The sequence below is a fragment of the Ascochyta rabiei genome, chromosome 14 (genome assembly GCF_004011695.2).
Source record: "Ascochyta rabiei chromosome 14, complete sequence".
Classification (NCBI taxonomy): domain Eukaryota; kingdom Fungi; phylum Ascomycota; class Dothideomycetes; order Pleosporales; family Didymellaceae; genus Ascochyta; species Ascochyta rabiei.
The window spans coordinates 566,036-582,507 of NC_082418.1; the positions used below are offsets into that span (position 1 = coordinate 566,036).

The 16,472-nt window shown below is 51.7% G+C and overlaps 7 protein-coding genes across 7 annotated transcripts, besides 1 other annotated feature; 3 read left to right on the top strand and 4 right to left on the bottom strand.

Moving 5' to 3' along the window:
- Positions 1-55: 55 nt before the first annotated feature.
- Positions 56-1,794, top strand: EKO05_0008116 (uncharacterized protein; the record flags this gene model as incomplete). The annotated part of the gene is made up of 5 exons (XM_038941190.1): positions 56-226; positions 272-606; positions 650-845; positions 890-1,719; positions 1,764-1,794. 5 exons carry the CDS (start codon positions 56-58, stop codon positions 1,792-1,794), a joined length of 1,563 nt encoding a protein of 520 aa, XP_038796581.1.
- A 230-nt stretch (positions 1,795-2,024) lies between these two features.
- Positions 2,025-2,147: a tandem repeat.
- A 980-nt stretch (positions 2,148-3,127) lies between these two features.
- On the bottom strand, positions 3,128-3,454 carry EKO05_0008117 (uncharacterized protein; the record flags this gene model as incomplete). Its single annotated transcript, XM_059637209.1, has 1 exon — positions 3,128-3,454. The coding sequence occupies one exon, from the start codon at positions 3,452-3,454 to the stop codon at positions 3,128-3,130; it is 327 nt and encodes a 108-aa protein (XP_059493192.1).
- A 319-nt stretch (positions 3,455-3,773) lies between these two features.
- Positions 3,774-4,061, bottom strand: EKO05_0008118 (P-type Cu(2+) transporter; the record flags this gene model as incomplete). Its single annotated transcript, XM_059637210.1, has 1 exon — positions 3,774-4,061. One exon carries the CDS (start codon positions 4,059-4,061, stop codon positions 3,774-3,776), a length of 288 nt encoding a protein of 95 aa, XP_059493193.1.
- A 677-nt stretch (positions 4,062-4,738) lies between these two features.
- EKO05_0008119 (P-type Cu(2+) transporter) lies at positions 4,739-6,644 on the bottom strand (the record flags this gene model as incomplete). Its single annotated transcript, XM_038941370.1, has 2 exons — positions 4,739-5,299; positions 5,349-6,644. 2 exons carry the CDS (start codon positions 6,642-6,644, stop codon positions 4,739-4,741), a joined length of 1,857 nt encoding a protein of 618 aa, XP_038796582.1.
- A 915-nt stretch (positions 6,645-7,559) lies between these two features.
- EKO05_0008120 (uncharacterized protein) lies at positions 7,560-8,391 on the top strand (the record flags this gene model as incomplete). Its single annotated transcript, XM_038941275.2, has 4 exons — positions 7,560-7,745; positions 7,799-7,843; positions 7,892-8,323; positions 8,377-8,391. The coding sequence occupies 4 exons, from the start codon at positions 7,560-7,562 to the stop codon at positions 8,389-8,391; spliced, it is 678 nt and encodes a 225-aa protein (XP_038796583.2).
- Positions 8,392-10,256: 1,865 nt separating this feature from the next.
- Positions 10,257-11,985, top strand: EKO05_0008121 (uncharacterized protein; the record flags this gene model as incomplete). The annotated part of the gene is made up of 4 exons (XM_038941379.1): positions 10,257-10,385; positions 10,435-10,600; positions 10,653-10,778; positions 10,826-11,985. 4 exons carry the CDS (start codon positions 10,257-10,259, stop codon positions 11,983-11,985), a joined length of 1,581 nt encoding a protein of 526 aa, XP_038796584.1.
- Positions 11,986-12,176: 191 nt separating this feature from the next.
- EKO05_0008122 (uncharacterized protein) lies at positions 12,177-15,287 on the bottom strand (the record flags this gene model as incomplete). Its single annotated transcript, XM_038946448.1, has 1 exon — positions 12,177-15,287. The coding sequence occupies one exon, from the start codon at positions 15,285-15,287 to the stop codon at positions 12,177-12,179; it is 3,111 nt and encodes a 1,036-aa protein (XP_038796585.1).
- Between the last annotated feature and the right edge of the window lie 1,185 nt (positions 15,288-16,472).

The following is a 16,472-nucleotide window of genomic DNA, read 5'->3' on the forward strand; positions in this document are numbered from 1 at the left end:
ATGTCCTGCAACAACCGTCTTTCGAGCGGCTGTTGTGTTCGATACTGCGAGGAAAATGGCGAAACCAGGTCCTCGCGCTGCCGATGTATTGACTTCTGAATCTCCAGACATAGATCGCCAGGACTGCACGTACGACAAACACTCTGACAGTGTAGTCGATACATTGCCAACGGAGGGGTATTGCATCTTTGATGCACGACCGGTGACCGTGCCATCACTGCACCTGGTAAGTCGATCATAGTTGTCGAACATCAGACCTGACGGCCTCTAGGCACACGCGACATTCGTGGTTCCGTACACCTCCTTTCCCACTCCTACTCCTGACGACACTGAACCTCCGCGAATCACCAAGATTCTGGCACCTGCTGGGGGTTTCTTAAAGATGTATTGGAATCGCATCATGCTGGCCTTCGTGCCTCTCAGTCTTGCTGCCCCATACATCGGTTGCAACGACTCAGCTGTATTCATACTCAACTGCTTTGCTATCATACCGCTGGCCGATATGCTGTGCCAGGCTACTGATAGCCTGGCAAGCTTCATGGGCGAGACGACTGGTGCTTTGGTCAACGTGACGATGGGCAACCTGACCGAACTCGTCATCTTCATGTGAGTAGTCGTCTAGTTTACTTGCAGAGACTAACAGCAGCAGCCAAGCTATGGTACACCGACAGTACATTATCGTGCGGACATCGCTTCTTGGATCCATTGTCGTGAACATCCTGCTTGTGCTCGGCCTTGCCATTTTGATAGGCGAGGGCAGGGAGCGCGGGCAGGTGTATAATGTGCTGGCTACAAGAGTAGCTGCGGGCTTGCTCAGTCTGACGACAGTGAGTCTGCTGGTTCCAGTAAGTACTCCGCGCGGCTACAATACGGTGTCTGATAAAGGCAGTTGGCTTTGAAGTTGAGAACGGACGATCCCACAACCACACCCAAGATGACGACCCTAAGCCGAGCAACATCCATCATCTTGATCGTTGTCTACTTCCTCTACCTCTGGACGCAGATTCGGTCGGCCAAGTACGCGTACAAGCCGCTCATCCAGCTCGATGATCCGGAGGAACCTAGCATGGTGGACTCGTTTGAGCTCGGAAGGTCCAGCACGCACCGCCGGAACCTGTCCTACCCGCGTGCACCTCTTGCTTCACCTCCTCTACTGAGTCTGAGCGATTCTAAGAGCTACGACTCGTTCGACAACGATACAAATGATCGCCCTACATCGGCTTCGACCATCCTATCAATGGGCAAGATCTCAGCGACAATAAAGGCCATACTGGCCTCAACGTGGGTGCAAAAAACAATTCCAATCGCTCTACTCATTGCGTCGACTGGCCTCATATCCATTTGCAGCGAGAACCTCGTGTCGAGGGTCGATCACTTCGTCGCCCACTCCTCCGTGTCCAAAACCATGGTCGGTCTTATCCTTCTGCCCATCGTCGGCAATGCTGCTGAGCTGGTGTCCGGCATCATGTTCGCGTCTCGCAAGCAGGTGGACCTCGCCTTTGCCGTCTCCATCGGGTCAGCGATCCAGATTGCGCTGTTCGTCACACCACTGATTGTACTAATCGGCTGGTGCATTGACCGAGACATGAATCTACAATTCACGCCCTTCGAATCGATTACACTGGTTGCAAGCTCGGCGTTGTTCTTGATGCTGGTCTTTGACAACCGGTGCTCGGTGCTGAAAGGAGTGTGTTTGTGTGCTGGATACACTGTCATCGCGTAAGTTGCTGATACTAGTTGTAGAGACTTGCTGACGAACACAGGGTTGCATCATACTTTGTCGCGGATGGATGATCCGGCCTATCTTAGCCACATGAGGTGTATCCAGAGTTGTCAACAAACAGAATTGATCGACGTTTTGATTCGTGAACAGACCAAGGGCTGGGACTTGCACAGCTCCACGGATAGCGGTATGCAACGTGCACGCCCAAAATGGTATCAAACAGGCGATCAAATTTGTTTGTTGACAACTCTGGGTGTATCACAGTTGTGTGCTTGCAATGCAAAACGTTGCTCAAACTTTTAATCATATCAATCATATCAATCATATCAATCATATCAATCATATCAATCATATCAATCATATCAATCATTTCAATCATTTCAATCATTTCAATCATTTCAATCATTTCAATCATTTCAATCATTTCTTAAACACTATGCATTTCACTTCAGCACTCGACAGCCTGGCAGACGAAGGACAAAGACTTTTCGTCCGCAACTCACTCTTGCATCACCCGGGCTTGGCAGCGCATTCACACGCGGCATCCCAAAACTGCAAGTTTCAGCAGCATCGAACGCAGCACTAAGACTCGCTAGCTAATTGTGGAAGATGCGACCTAGTTCGTAGCGACTAGGCTGCGCCAGGCTACGTTTCTCGTTAACGACGTCCGTTGGTGTTGGCGTTAACGGTAAACCGTAAACGAAAGTGGAAGCAAGGGTGCGTAGCGCCTCGGCGTCTGACATGGTTCGATCTCGATTTCGAGACGCTAGATAACTAAGAATACAAAGGCGAATAGGCAATGTCTTGGACTGTAGATTGTCAGAGGTTTATACATCACGAGTAGGCATTTCACCGCTGGGCTCTTTGCTGCACGGCTTGCGGACGAGCGTGTCGTCAGCAGCGATCTTTGTGCAGTGCAGTATCAGCCTCTGCAGTTCTGAATTCGCAGACTGGGGTTGGAAACTACAAGACGTGGTCATGCAGGCGGGTCGGGAGGATGGAATGGCCAAGACTGGGGCTTGCTGATGTGCACCGGATGCTGGGGCAGGTGTGTAGCTGTGCTTGGATTTGCGATGAGTAAACTAGAGCCTGGAGGGCCTCGGGGATCTAACACTTGGTGGGATCGTAAGCTTGGGCAGTTCGATTTTGGAACGACGGCGTTCAAACAGGAACACTTCATGATGTCGTAGCAGTCGCCATCGTACGCAGCATAAACCGTGGAGGTGGCCAAGCACCACAACACTCACCGCGTCGGAACATTCGGGTTGGAGTAAAAACGCATTGAAAGGAAGAAACATTATGCTCAAAGAGGAAACAACGAACCTAAACAATCCGAGTTAAACAACAAGACAAACTCGGTAACGAACCGGCGTAACGAACAAAACACGCACGCACGCACAACGCCTAAAACCAAAAACCCTTCGCCTTCTCAGACATCTTAGCTCTGCACATGGGACAGTTATCCCTCTCGGCAAACCACGTTGCTGAGCACTTGCTCCTAAATACGTGGCCGCAGGGAAGGCAGACCGGCTCCTCATGCGCTTTGTTCCTGCACCTGTCACGGTCGCAGAACTGCAGCATACAGATGGTGCAGTCGGCTTCATCTTTGGGCAGGGAGTCGGTGTCGACGAATTCGAGAGAGGAGAGGAACTGCTCGTGAGGTGTCCTGGGCGCTGCAGTTGTCTGGAGATTGTGGCAAGAGGAGCGGCGGGATGAACTATGTCCAGACATCTTGGTATGGTGTGCTGGATTTGTTAGTGTAGAAGTGGTATGTCTTGGGATGATTGCTGTTGGGACTGCTAGTGATGGATGATCGTTCTTCGACGGCGGAAGAGCTTCTCATATACTCTGGGAGCGCAGCAAGATCAGCTCGTACCACAGTTTCAAGCGCGCCTCGCTTGAATACCTCAATTCGGGCAGATTACAGCAAACCAGTAGATCATGAGATCAGCTGACGCTTTAGTAATCTAGATCATGGAAATTTCTCGACATGCACAAAGCTCAGTCGATATAATCTCAAGTGGAGACTACCATGCTTGATGAATCTGGGTCACATCTTCAGAACCTCGACCCCCTCAGGAGAACCGCCGCAATAATGACGGGCAATACGCTGACTAGTTCGCCCAGTCCGGCAAACTCTGGTGGGATGCGTAGACTTACGAACGCGCCTGCACCAAGCAACACTGCAATCAGGTTGTAAATAAAACTCCATTAGATCAGAACGCACCAAGACGATGTCTGCAGCCGATTGCGCAATATCTGTACCGCTCGACATGTGTACTCCAATCGTGGCTTGCGCAAGAGCCACTGCGTCGTTGGTCCCGTCCCCAATGAACATTACTTTTGGGTATCGCTGCTTTGGTGACTTGGGACGAAATTGAAGGGCTTCAATGTACGCTCATTTGTCAGCGGGCGAGCAACGGGAGCGCACGTTGATGGTGGGTATCGAGAGCTGGTTTGCTGCAGACTGCACTGCACCATCATCGTCTCCAGACAATATATGCACAGCGATACCGCACCACTGCAGCTGTGATACAGTAGATGCGGCGTCCAGTCGAAGGGTATCTTGAAGGCCGTAGATTGCTGCAACATCCCCATCTACAGTGAAGCAAAACACAGTGAGGCCTCTCGACAGCGGCGATTGGACCTGTGGGTGCGCACCCAGACCGAGCCATCTCGAGTTGCCAGCTCTTAAAACTCTTCCTCGCCAACTTCCCTCAACTCCCTTTCCAGTTACAGCTTTTGCATTTAGTACAGCTGATGGTGTGATGCCATGTCCAGTCAAGTGCAACGCGGCAGCGGCTGATACTGAGTGCTTGATGTTGGTCAGTAAGCCAAGCAACAAAGACCTGCTCAATCCAAGATTTCGATAAAAGCCTGCTTCCTCAACTACATTGAGTCGGCCGAGGGTCAGGGTTCCAGTCTTGTCGAACACAACATCTGCTGTCCTGTATGCGAGCTCTATGCTTGCGGCAGATTTGAAGACCACGCCACGTCTAGCTGCGATGCCAGACGCTATAACGAGACCATGGGAACGGCCAGGCCAATATCGTAGGGACAAGACACTATCAAAACGGTGATGGCGCAGGTGATGGCCTTGATAGTGGCATCTGAGCCAGACTGATTGCGAACAGTGATGCATATTGCGACCCAGGTGACAAACGTTATCATCGTGAGCACCACGACAACCGGCACGAAGAAACTTACGACTGTGTCTGCAACGTCTTGTATTCTTGGCTCTAACAGCTTTGCTTCGTCGACCATGCTTGCGATTGTAGCGATGGTTTTGTCCCCAGGTAAGCGTGTAAGCACGCCAGATCCGTTTATTGAACCTGCGATCACAGGAGAGCCAACATGCTTGTCTACAAGCCTTGACTTCCCAGTAAGCATTGACTCATGAACTTCAGATACGCCGACGACAACAGTACCGTCAGTGGGTATCTGTGAGTCCGGCGCAACCTTGAGATTGTCGCCATATTGGAGTAGTCTGGCGTCAATCTCCTTGTCTAATCCTCTTCGGTTGGTGAGTATCGCGGTGGGAGCTTGCAACGAACGTATCGAGATTGATTCAGCAGCCTGCGCTGGTCAGTATGAGCATTGTATAGACGTAGAAAACGTGGCTTACCTTCTGACGAGCCAGCGAAGCAACCCAGCGCCCGACCATAATAAGAGTGACGAGAAGCGTGCTCGTTTCAAAGAACTCATCAGTGGATAGAGGCTTTCCAGCAACCATATAACCGAACGAAACAACTGAAAACACGTAGGCGGCGCTTGTACTCAAAACTATCAGCAAGTCCATCTCGATGACGCGCGAAAAGAAAAGAGCTTTGATAGCTTTGAGGTAGAAAGGTTCTGCGATGCACACCTGCACAATGGTGGCCAGCGCGAGCGAAGCGGAGCCGTACGCTATTTCACGGTCCAGAAGAGGTGCCCACGCCATAATTAGGACCGGTATCGTGAGACACGCTGAAAGCAAGGTCACGAGACCCGTATGCCAGACGTGCCTACCTCCAGCGTCGAGTGACGGATCTGGGCGCATCGGTGCCAGCTGCATTGGTCTGTCCCAGCCATTCTCTATCAGATCTCGAGCCCCAACCACGTCTGCATCGTAATCTACGCGAACTGTGTTCCTGTCGAGAGATCGCACATTGATCACGCCGTGAGGCCATTGGCCATGAGCGACCGTCGCCGAGTCCCCACTACAGACGAAATCGAGACTCGAACCCTGATCCGATATCAGCTCACATTTGAATTCGGTCGTACGCGCGAGATGTCTGATAACTTCTTCGACAGTCGCTACGCTGGTATTGATGTCGAACTCCGCGCGCGCAAGGATCAGGCTGGTTCGCAGCTTGCTGATGTAGGGGAGTGTGGCCATGATCCGCCGGAGCTTCGTCTCGCAGCTTGTACACGTCATGCCGGATATGCTGAGGACGATATGCTGATTGCCTATTCCGCTCTTTTCGATGTCGATGAACTCATGGCTGTTAGGTAACATCTCAAGTGCACCAACAGTTGTGCTAGCCTTATTGTCGTTGACACAGCAGCCTTGCTTGCCGGTATCGTTGGAGTAGCATTCTGTGGTCTTCGATGGAAGAGGCGATTTGGCAGTTGGCAGTTCTTTCGGACAACAACCACCTACACATGTCTCTCGAAGGCTGGCTTTGCTGATTGGTGGAGTAGTCTCTGTCGGGCTCGGCGAGCAGGACTGTGATACACTAATCTCGCTCGGATTCTGACGAGAGCCGCAGCCGACTTCCTCACGACCGACGCTCCTTTCATCGCAACAGGACAGTAACGAAGCAGACCTCCTTTCTTCGAGGGCGTTTGTAGTAAGTTTTGCGGTTGGCTCCTGCGAAATGCGTACTGCAGGTGTACTGCTTGCCTGAGCTGACTTGCAACAACCGTCACCGCAAGCCATGGCGTTGTGTATGAAGCGGAGAGGCAAATAAAGGGGAGGATTGAGGATAACGGTGAGCCTGGTGAGGAAGTAAAACCCCTACTTTACTTACACTATCTATCTTTGACTCGATAACATATCGATATGTCACCGGTTTTGTGCTTGGCGAAAAGGAACGGAATGCGCCATCGCCACGATAGCGAAAACCTTGCCTGAGCAGAATTCGTAAGATTCAATCTGTACTTTTGTCGAGGTCTGGCAGAAATACTGCACAACTTGTTGCTTGATGAGAATCTTGGATTTGCCTAATTCGGAAGGATTCGGGGTCGTGTGTGGATTGCGGGGGAATTCTGACGCCGGCAAGATAGCAAACGGCGCAGAAATAATAGGACGCATGAGCTGCGTTGTGCACTGCAACGTCACCCCAGGCAAGATGCATCCTTCTCTTCGTCGTTGAAAGTTACCGGGCACGGGAGAGTGATGTCTAATCAGCAGTCGTTTTTGAGTCAGTCGCGTCGTGTGCTGTGCTGTGGTGCTGTTGAACCCGGCAACGCCCGGATCATCATCGCGAGAAACAGCTCAAAGCGGTAGAGGGTCGAGCGAAGCTTGTATGCCGTTGCTTCCAGCGATGACACATGATTGAACGCACTTGCCTGCTGCAAGAGGTGGTGATGGCCGTTTGGCGGTGGTCGTGCATGTCATGGGGACGTCATTGACCACTCCCACCCCAGTTACACCTTCCAACGACCTTGCATATCGATGCCGTTCGAAGCACTGACAACAGGCCATCCTTCCGAAACGAGAGCAAATGATGCGTCTATATGAACAAGACCTGTTCTTAAGCTAGGGGGACTTTGATTATATCTTCCTAAGGTGCCACCACCTTCAACACTTACACACAACCCCAGCATAACTCCATCGACCGCTACTATCAACATGGCGACCGCCCAGAACAGTGCACTCTTCTCGGAGCACAAAGTCACTCCAGATGTCTTGTCTAGCGATGCCGATCTGTCCTACGAGTTGACAGTCTCATGGCCAGAGACGAAGCTGCACAGGCCTGCCGAGGAGCTCGATCGTGACCAGACTCAACCTCAGCCAAAACTGTCGCTGAGCCCTGCTGTGAACACTTCCGCACCTCTGCAGACGCGCCACATACTGACCTAACGTTGCAGCCTTCGGGACCACTCAAGGACTTGGTGCTCATCATGACTGATCCAGTAAGCAAACCCTACACCCTGGAAGCTCTATGCTCACACAGACTGTAGGATCTCATGATGAACGACGACACCTACCTTGGCCAGGTGCGGCATTGGCTGGTCAGCAACGTCTCCACCGACTCGCATGGCGAGCTCAACGTCTCACAAGGAAACGAGATCTCATCGTACCTCGGCCCCGCGCCTCTGCCAAATTACCTCTACTCTCGTCCCCATCGCTATGTCTTTATTGTAGCAAGCGGCTCTGGGCAGGTTGATATCACACCGGAAGACTTACAGGAACTGCAGAAGCCATACGTGGCTGCCATCCCTGGAAATCAGGGCGAAGCTCAGGACCTGAAGGACCGCTGGGGCTTCAACGCGCAGAAGCTTCTTGAGGAGAAGGGACTAAAGGTCGAGGCTGCCAACTTCATGCGTGTCCATGGCACTGTTAGTAGCGCAATTACAAATGCAGGGTTAATGGCTGAGGCGGCGGTCAACAAGGTAACAACTTCGTATTGCAAGGTCACGTGAATATCTTCTGACCAAAATCCTAGGTTCTCGGAAAGTGATGATGGAAGGAGTTCGGGACGCGTCTACACACCATCAACCAAGTACACCGGTATGATGCCTTGTTTAGCCTGGTAATTGGCGTATGTACTTTGCCTCAAACTTTATTTGCACAGCCACCTTTGGTCTGAGTTCCTCTCTCGTTCGTCAGTCCTCTTTTAGGACACTCCTCTCGCCCAGCAAGTCTTAGCTGCAATATCGCATCTTCTCAGCTTGCTTTACAAACCATCTCTCATCATGGGATGGAGCGCCATATTACGAGTACGAACAACTCGACTTGACCAAACATCAAATGCGCCTCATCAAAGTCGAGGCACGAGCTTTGAGCCAAACAATCAACTGCAAAATAACTCCCTTCGGTCTGACAGACGCTTCGCCGTGAATAGCTCTGTATTAAACCTGGGGCAGCCCGAATCCTACCCATTCGGTCTGGGTAAGTAGAAGGAAATTTGATGTCCGGGAAAATGGTTGAATTTCTTACTCGAATTCAGACCCTCCAACGAAGACTCGATTCACATCTGGATAGACCAAATCTGCATCGACCAATACAGTGCGGTTGAACGCAACCACCAGGTGGCGCAAATGCGGGACATCTACCAGGGAAGCCTTCGCGCGGTAGCTTGGCTTGGACGCGAAGAATCAGACGTCGAAGCAGCGCAGACTTTCCACGATGGTGGGGACGTCAAGAAGCTCGAGGCTCTGCTATTTAACATTTACTTCACTCGCACCTGGATAATACAGGAGATACTCTTGGCACATGAAGTTCTTCTGTTGTGATGAAGTGTCTTGATTCATGGCCCGGACAGGAAAGAACTTGCTGAGACCTGTTCCTGGAGCAAATTACCGAACGTACCTTCAGCATTGTTTGCCGAAGGATGCGCCAGTTTGGACACCTGAACTCAGCCACTAGACATACTCAAAACGATCATCAACCATTACAGCGGTAACGATTACGCAGATCCGCACGATGGGATCTACAGTTTGCTGGGACTCGTCAGAGTTCAAAACCTCCGGAGCCGAACCCTCCTGACCATAGGCTACGAAAAGCCTATACATGAGGTATTTACCGATACTTTCTTTGACTGTGTCGAAGTCTCCGAAGTGACGGCTTGAGATTGCAATCACGTGCGGCGAAGCAAAAGCTTGTTGTACTTCGCCGAAGAGTTTGGGTGTAACATGGGTATTTCAGGATACTACTTGAGCAGTGTCGGGTTTCTTTTAGAGGCATGGTTGATGGATGCCAAGGAAGAGCCTACACTGGAGCTTTCAAGGAACGGCCTCAAGATCAAGGGCCTCTTCTCCGATTAAATGCCGGTGTGATTGTGGTGATAGAGACAACACTTCGGCGGCGGTCCCAGGACGAGAGACATCTCCATATGAGCAAAGATAAATAGACACCACGACCCTGGTGAACGCTCTCCTCATCAGGCAAGGCTGCGCGGAAACAGCGGAGCATGAACAGCGTATCAGATCGGAGCCTCAAAAAGACGCGGATTTGTCAGCGTCGTGGCGAGCAGGCCGTTACATCATGCTCGCTTCAGGCCCTCACGCCAGACGCGACCACGACTCGTAGATGTCGTACAATCTTACATACAGAACTTGACTTGTGCGCCACGACGACCTCAGTCGGAAGGCCGTTGACAGGCCGTGATAAGCACTACCAAGCTCTTCCAAGCTTTGCATCTACCTGCCTATCGAGGTATCGCTCGCTCCGCTTTGCCCCACCTTTGACTGTACAAGCGAACATGACGCGAACAGCATCTGCGATTGCACTCTGGAAGACCTGGAATACGAGCTCGACATGCATCTTATAAGCTCTGTGTGGTCTGCTCTGAATATTTAGTACCTGAATAACAAAATTCGCACGATGAAGGTTCCAACGTTACTCTGTGCTTTGGCGGCGCTTGCAGCTGCAACCTCAGCTTCTTCTCAATGGCGGGCGAAAAGAGCGGCTGCACTTGTCCCGGCCTACGCAGCTCATTCAATTGATCAGCCTGTATGCGTCCCAGCTTTCCCTCGGAATAAACCATTCTAAAGATGTGTAGATCGACCATTTCCAGAACTCTAGCCGCTATGAACCCCATACGAAAGATACGTTCAAGCAGCGGTACTTCTTCGACTCGTCTTATTACAAACCTGGAGGCCCAGTATTCCTGTATATTGGTGGAGAGACGAGCGGGGAAAGTCGATTCTCGAACCTGCAGACCGGGAGTAAGTGCGCGATGCTAGTAACAGCCAAGTATCCGCAAGTTGACCAGTGCAGTCATCCAAATCCTGATGGAAAAGTTCAACGGTCTTGGTGTAATTCTCGAGAACCGGTATTATGGACACAGCTACCCCTACAACACCAGTACGACGGACGAGCTGAGGTTCCTGACTACCGAGCAAAGTAAATAAGCCTTATTGCTACCAACCACATCTTCTGACATGAACTAGCTATTGCCGATAATGCCTACTTCAGACAGCACGCTACTTTCCCTGGAGTCAACAGCACTCTGAACGGACCGGACGTTCCTTGGATCATGTACGGCGGCTCCCTTGCTGGTGCACAGACCGCTTTCACCATGAAGACCTACAACTCGATATTTGCTGGCGGCATCGGTAGCAGTGCCACCACTCAAGCATTGCTTACATACCCCCAGTGGTACGACCCGATCATCAAGTACGGTCCCTCAGACTGCGTTTCCAGGATTATCAACATCGTCGATAAAATCGATACTTTGATCCAGTCCGGAAATAAGCGAGGCATTCAGCAGCTCAAGGAAGTTTTCGGCCTTGGTGCACTGCAGAATCTAGGCGACTTTGCCATGACCATCGCGTTCCCCATCGGTGGCCCAATGAGCTACCCCACGAACACCTGGCAGGAGCTCAACTGGAATGAGACTTACGGTTCCGACGACTTCTGGAACTTCTGCTCCAATGTCACAAATATTGACCCCCCCAAGAATATTAGCAGCGTCGACACCGCACTCTCCAAATACTCGAATGGCAAGCCGTGGACTGGTCTAGGCGGATACGCCGACTACGTAAAGAAGGTTCTTCTCCCAACCTGCGAAAGCGGTAGGATCGACAGCACAGACAATGGCTGCTTCGGCACCCAGAACCAGACATTCTACGCCGATCCCACAAACAGCGCTTCCCGCTCCTATCTCTACTCAACATGCTCCGAGTCAGGCGCCTACCAAGTCGCCCCCAAATCCGGTCCATCTCTTATCTCGCGTGCCCTGCAAATTCCCTACACCCAGCAATGGTGCACATGGGCCTTCCCAGCCGGCCAGCACAACACTATCCCCAAGTCCCCCAAGCTGCACCACTACAACAAGTACGGCGGCTGGAACCTCCAAGCACCCAACCTTGCGCTCATCGACGGAAGCACGGATGTCTGGCTTGATTTGTGCTATCACTCAGACCTAGCGCCGAAGCCTAGGATTAGCAGCGACGAACATCCGAGTTATTTGATTGCTGGCGCTGGACATCACTGGGACAGCTACGGAATTAAGGATGTAAGTGCTGAGCCGGCGTATATCAGGGAGGCGCATGAGTGGGAGATTAGGACTGTGAGCAGGTTTTTGAAGTTTTGGGAAAAGAACCATTAAGCTGCCATGTGCTCACTGAAAGTTTGCTGTTGGGAATCATGTACGAGGCTTGGAATGAACGCCTTAGTTTGAAGCGAGATACCCTAGCTCGTACATCTACGAACGGAAACCTTCAAAACCACTCACTCCATGTCTGACCGAAAAAAAAAACTCAAAACATAATAGCGGAATCGTTAGAACAGCAACATCGCCTAGATGCGTGCAGCATCCTTGTTGCACTTCTCCTGCCGTATCTCATCACTCTTCGTAGGACTGACCTCATAGACTTTCCCTTTCTCATCACCTTTGCCCAAGAAAATGGACGTACTGCTGCGGTTACTCGAGTTTGCCTCGACATCAACCTTGGCGTCACCGTTGATTTCACGACCTTGAAAAAGGTTGTCAGGGAATGGGAAGAGTGTCCTATGACGGGGCGGACTCTTTTCTTGAGCTGTCATCCATACCAAGGCAGTGATATCCTTGCCAAGCGCTTCGATGATAGGTGTGATGATTGGTAGAGAGAGAAAGAGGACCGCATAGGACGTCACACCGACAATCGCAACGTTGACACCATACGTAAAGCCACGTTTCGCAAGGAATACCAAGAGCCAGCTTCCCCAGCTCCAGAAGACCAGACCGTGGAGCAGGTAGATGGTGAAGATGTGGGGAAAGAGGACGAGCAGAGGCGGTGTGGACAGCAGCCATTGAACGCAGGTTGAGAGCTCGACGATAGCTTGCATACCACCAGCAAAAAGAAGGCCGTTCAGACGAGGTGAGTAGTACGGTGGGTACCCAGCGTTGTCTGTATGCAACAGAGCTTCACCAGTCGCCTCATCTGGATGGATGTCGTGCTCTGCCGTTGCAAAGTTAAAGTCCATCCAGTTCGGCAGCAAGTTGACTGCGAAGCCCAATGCAACACAAAGCCAAGCAAGTGTGAGCAGCGGGTAGTAGGTTCCTGGACGTGCGTACAACCACTTCTTGTACTTGTAGGTGACGTCGAGGTCAGTGAGCAGGAGACCAAGCCATAAGTATGTGCCCCATGATCGCGCATACCAGTGATTTAGCATGCAGAAGATGTAAAATGCAATACGCTTCCAGGTCGTCTTCATCTCACGGACAACAATCGCACCAAGCAAGACGAGCCAGGAGCCCTGGAGTTGGACTGCAATGGTCCAGAGTACACCGGTGCAGTAGTTGAAAGTAATCTGCGGCACCGCATTTGGGATCAGGTAGATAAGCTCGAGGATTTCGGAGATGTACTGGCCAAAGTTCTCGTAACGCGTGACGTACGGCCAAGTCGACCAGGTCAAGGACGGGATGTAGCGGAGGTACTTGGTCGCGCCAACATCGATGAGGAAGTATTCCAGCAGAGCGATAGTAGTAACGGGGATCATGAGGCGGGGTGTTCGGCGCACAGCAGCTTTGGCGACGTCCTCGAGTTTGCCTTTTCTTAGGTAGGAAGCAGTCAGAAATCGCACAGAGGTCGTGAAGAACACACCCAGCCACATCTGATTAAGGATGAAAGGGGCGACAATTTTCTGCGCCCAGTACTCTGATCTCGCGTGCTGTGGAGCACCTGGAATGACAATGGCGGGGACAAACGTAAGACCAAAGTGCATGACAGTGACAACGATAGCACACAGTGCCACCAAACCAGCCAAGTAATCGATGCGCTCCCGAGGTAGTGGCGGCTGGGCTCTCATGCGAGGAGCCGGCATTGCTGACTCAGTAACAGTCTCCATTTGGATCTTGTCAGTCGTCTGTTGCGAGGTGTGTGGCACTGCGATGGTCACTTCAGAAGCCATGTTGTTCATGTAACCTTTATGACCCTTGACCATGGCGGGCGAAAATCCGTTCCTAGATGTCGAGGAGAGGTTGCCCTCGCTCAAAGTGGGCAGTCCATCTCGTGCAAGATCGTATGTACTGTTGTACGGAGACAGCATGCGTGGCGTCGTCGCACTACTGTCGAAGCGTACAGAATTGGCTCGTGAAGGCCCGTAAGGTGTCGCACCTCCAACCATCGAAGCACTAGTACTGGGCCCAATCGGCTCGATGGTGAGGTCGTCCGACTCATATTTAGACGACGTTGGTCGACTCGATGTCGGCGACTTCTTGTCACTGGATTCGGAACTGAGTTCGACAACCTCAGGCGAGACATCCTCGGTATCCTGCGCTGTGGCCGAAGACTGAGTCGGAGCTGAAGCAACTCCGTGATCCGAAGGTTTGGGCTGCGTCACACGACGGATAAAAGTATGGATAAGAAGGATAGTGGAGATTGCAAGACAACCTATCGAGATCCAGAGCGTGGGCATACGCTTGATGCTCCTGGGTGGATCCTGGCGCCATTTGTTTGTCGCTTCGTTGATGTAATCTGTAGAGCCGCGTAGGGTGCTATCATCCATCATGCATGCGTCTGAAACCGAACATTTAGCAATAAAATCCTCGCGAACTTCCTTTGTAGTCGACGATGAGTTGAAGAACATGCGAGTCCAGCCAACTTCAGCCACTGATACTCGTCTAGGAGGGCCTCTCATTGAGTAGCGATTACCGGTAGACCAGTGCTTGAGATATATGGTGGAAGGAACCGATGGCATGCCCTTGTTATCTTTATGTAGGATTTGTCGGGTGAGATTGCCTCCTACATAGAAGTTGATGTAGTCTGACGTCCAGTCGATGCGATACTCGGTGAAGTCCCAGGGATTGACACTATTATTGCTGAGACGCCCTTGTAGTGTCGTGTAACTGCGATCTGCTACAGGGTCTTCCAGAAGCTGTGTGTAATTCACTCCAAGGTCGCGCGTGGTGAATTCTCCACCAACAAAGGTGCCAATCCACGCTTCTGAAGCATCGTTCATGTTCATGACACTGAGCTCTGTGACTTCTGTCTCATTAAACTGCCACATCATGGACATCGCGGAACCGGCGGACGTGCGTTTCGGCGACTTGATGAGTGTGCGGAAAGAGCCATGTTGTATGTCGCGTCTCGCTGTGCGGAGCCCCGCTCCTTGGACGATGTGGTCATCAGTCGGTGGCTGCACAAGAAATTGGATTGACTCGTTGCTGGGCTGGAGGTTCGCTGGATCGGCACCTTGACGGTATATGGCGTTCCAGTCCTTCTCGTACTTGTTATTGTACTGTTCGGCGATGAACTCGGATGGAAGGTCTTTCGTTTCATTGAAGTAGACAATGATAGAGTCTGTAAATAGTGACCCTGTACCTTCATCGTAGAAACCACATGTGCAGTCCCCCTTACCGCTGACAGCTTCACTGGCTACGGGCAGAGCGGAGAGAAAGAGCCAAACAAGGGAGACAACAAATAGCATGGTGGTGAACGAGCGTAGGGACGCAGAAGAGATCCGAAACAGAAGGGGATGCGCAATCAATGAAGACTTGACGTTCCATGCATGGAGCTTGCTCAGTCAGAAGAATGGAGGAAGAGTATGGAAAAATGGCAGACGGCAGTGGAACTGGATGACGGATGGACTCTGGTGCAAAGACAGCTCCACGGACTCAGGAGGGAGGAGCTGTGACCTTGGTATGAGCCCTCGAACGATCATCAATCTGTCGGTATTGAGCGTTGTTCCTATCAGAAGCAGAGTTCAGCCCCTGCAACGAGGCTAGGATTATGAGGCCGTGGAACATGTCGTAGGCTCTTTCAAACCGCCGAGGCGGACGCTTAGACTTCCTTGGCGAGTTCCAATGGTTGCACTGGGTATGACGGTACCTTGACAACCAGGACGCTGCGTGGCCTGTGGAGTCGTAAGCCATCGAGAGGAGGAGGGACGGTGATGATTGTCAATGAGTGGGGCAAGTTGACATTAGCGCCAGGTCCTAGCCAAGGGTGGTTCCCGAGACCACGTACCTACGCACGGATCTTTCCCATTTGCACATCAACTTTCTGTTGAGGGCCAGCCTTCCTGACCTGCACCTCGATACCTGGCCGCACTGACAATCGCTGCCGCTAGGATATGTGCCTGCCGACGGAGCGTCGTTCGTTCACTATGCATAGTGTCGCACCACCAGGGCAACGAGACAGCTGTACCACCTGCAGGTTTTTTCCGGGCATGCGGGACGCATTATCGTAAGATCTAGGAGCACAAGGTCTGGCTGATACCGCACTGCCGAAGGTTTTCAGGGACGAAAAGGAGCAGACAACGGATCTGGGTGACACCCGTGTCCGCCCACGGATGCGCCTTGCCAACAGCATGGTTCTGTATTGCCAAGGTCCATTGAAAGCGACGATCAGAATTGTGCTGAAGCAGATCTCGCATTTCCACGTCTGCAAGATAGACAAGGATATGTGTTGCAAGGCTCATGATGAGACCCGCTTCCAGCGTTGGTGCAGCTCGGAGCAGGTGAAGACAAGACCAATTGAAGGCAGACGACAACTACAATCACTCATCACCTTCCGGAGGTGTCTAGTCTCCCGGCTTTGGTTCTCCTTTCTCTTGCCACCAGTCAATCGTTTCTGCGCTCGTTCTTCATTCGTTAGCGAGCACCTTCTGCCC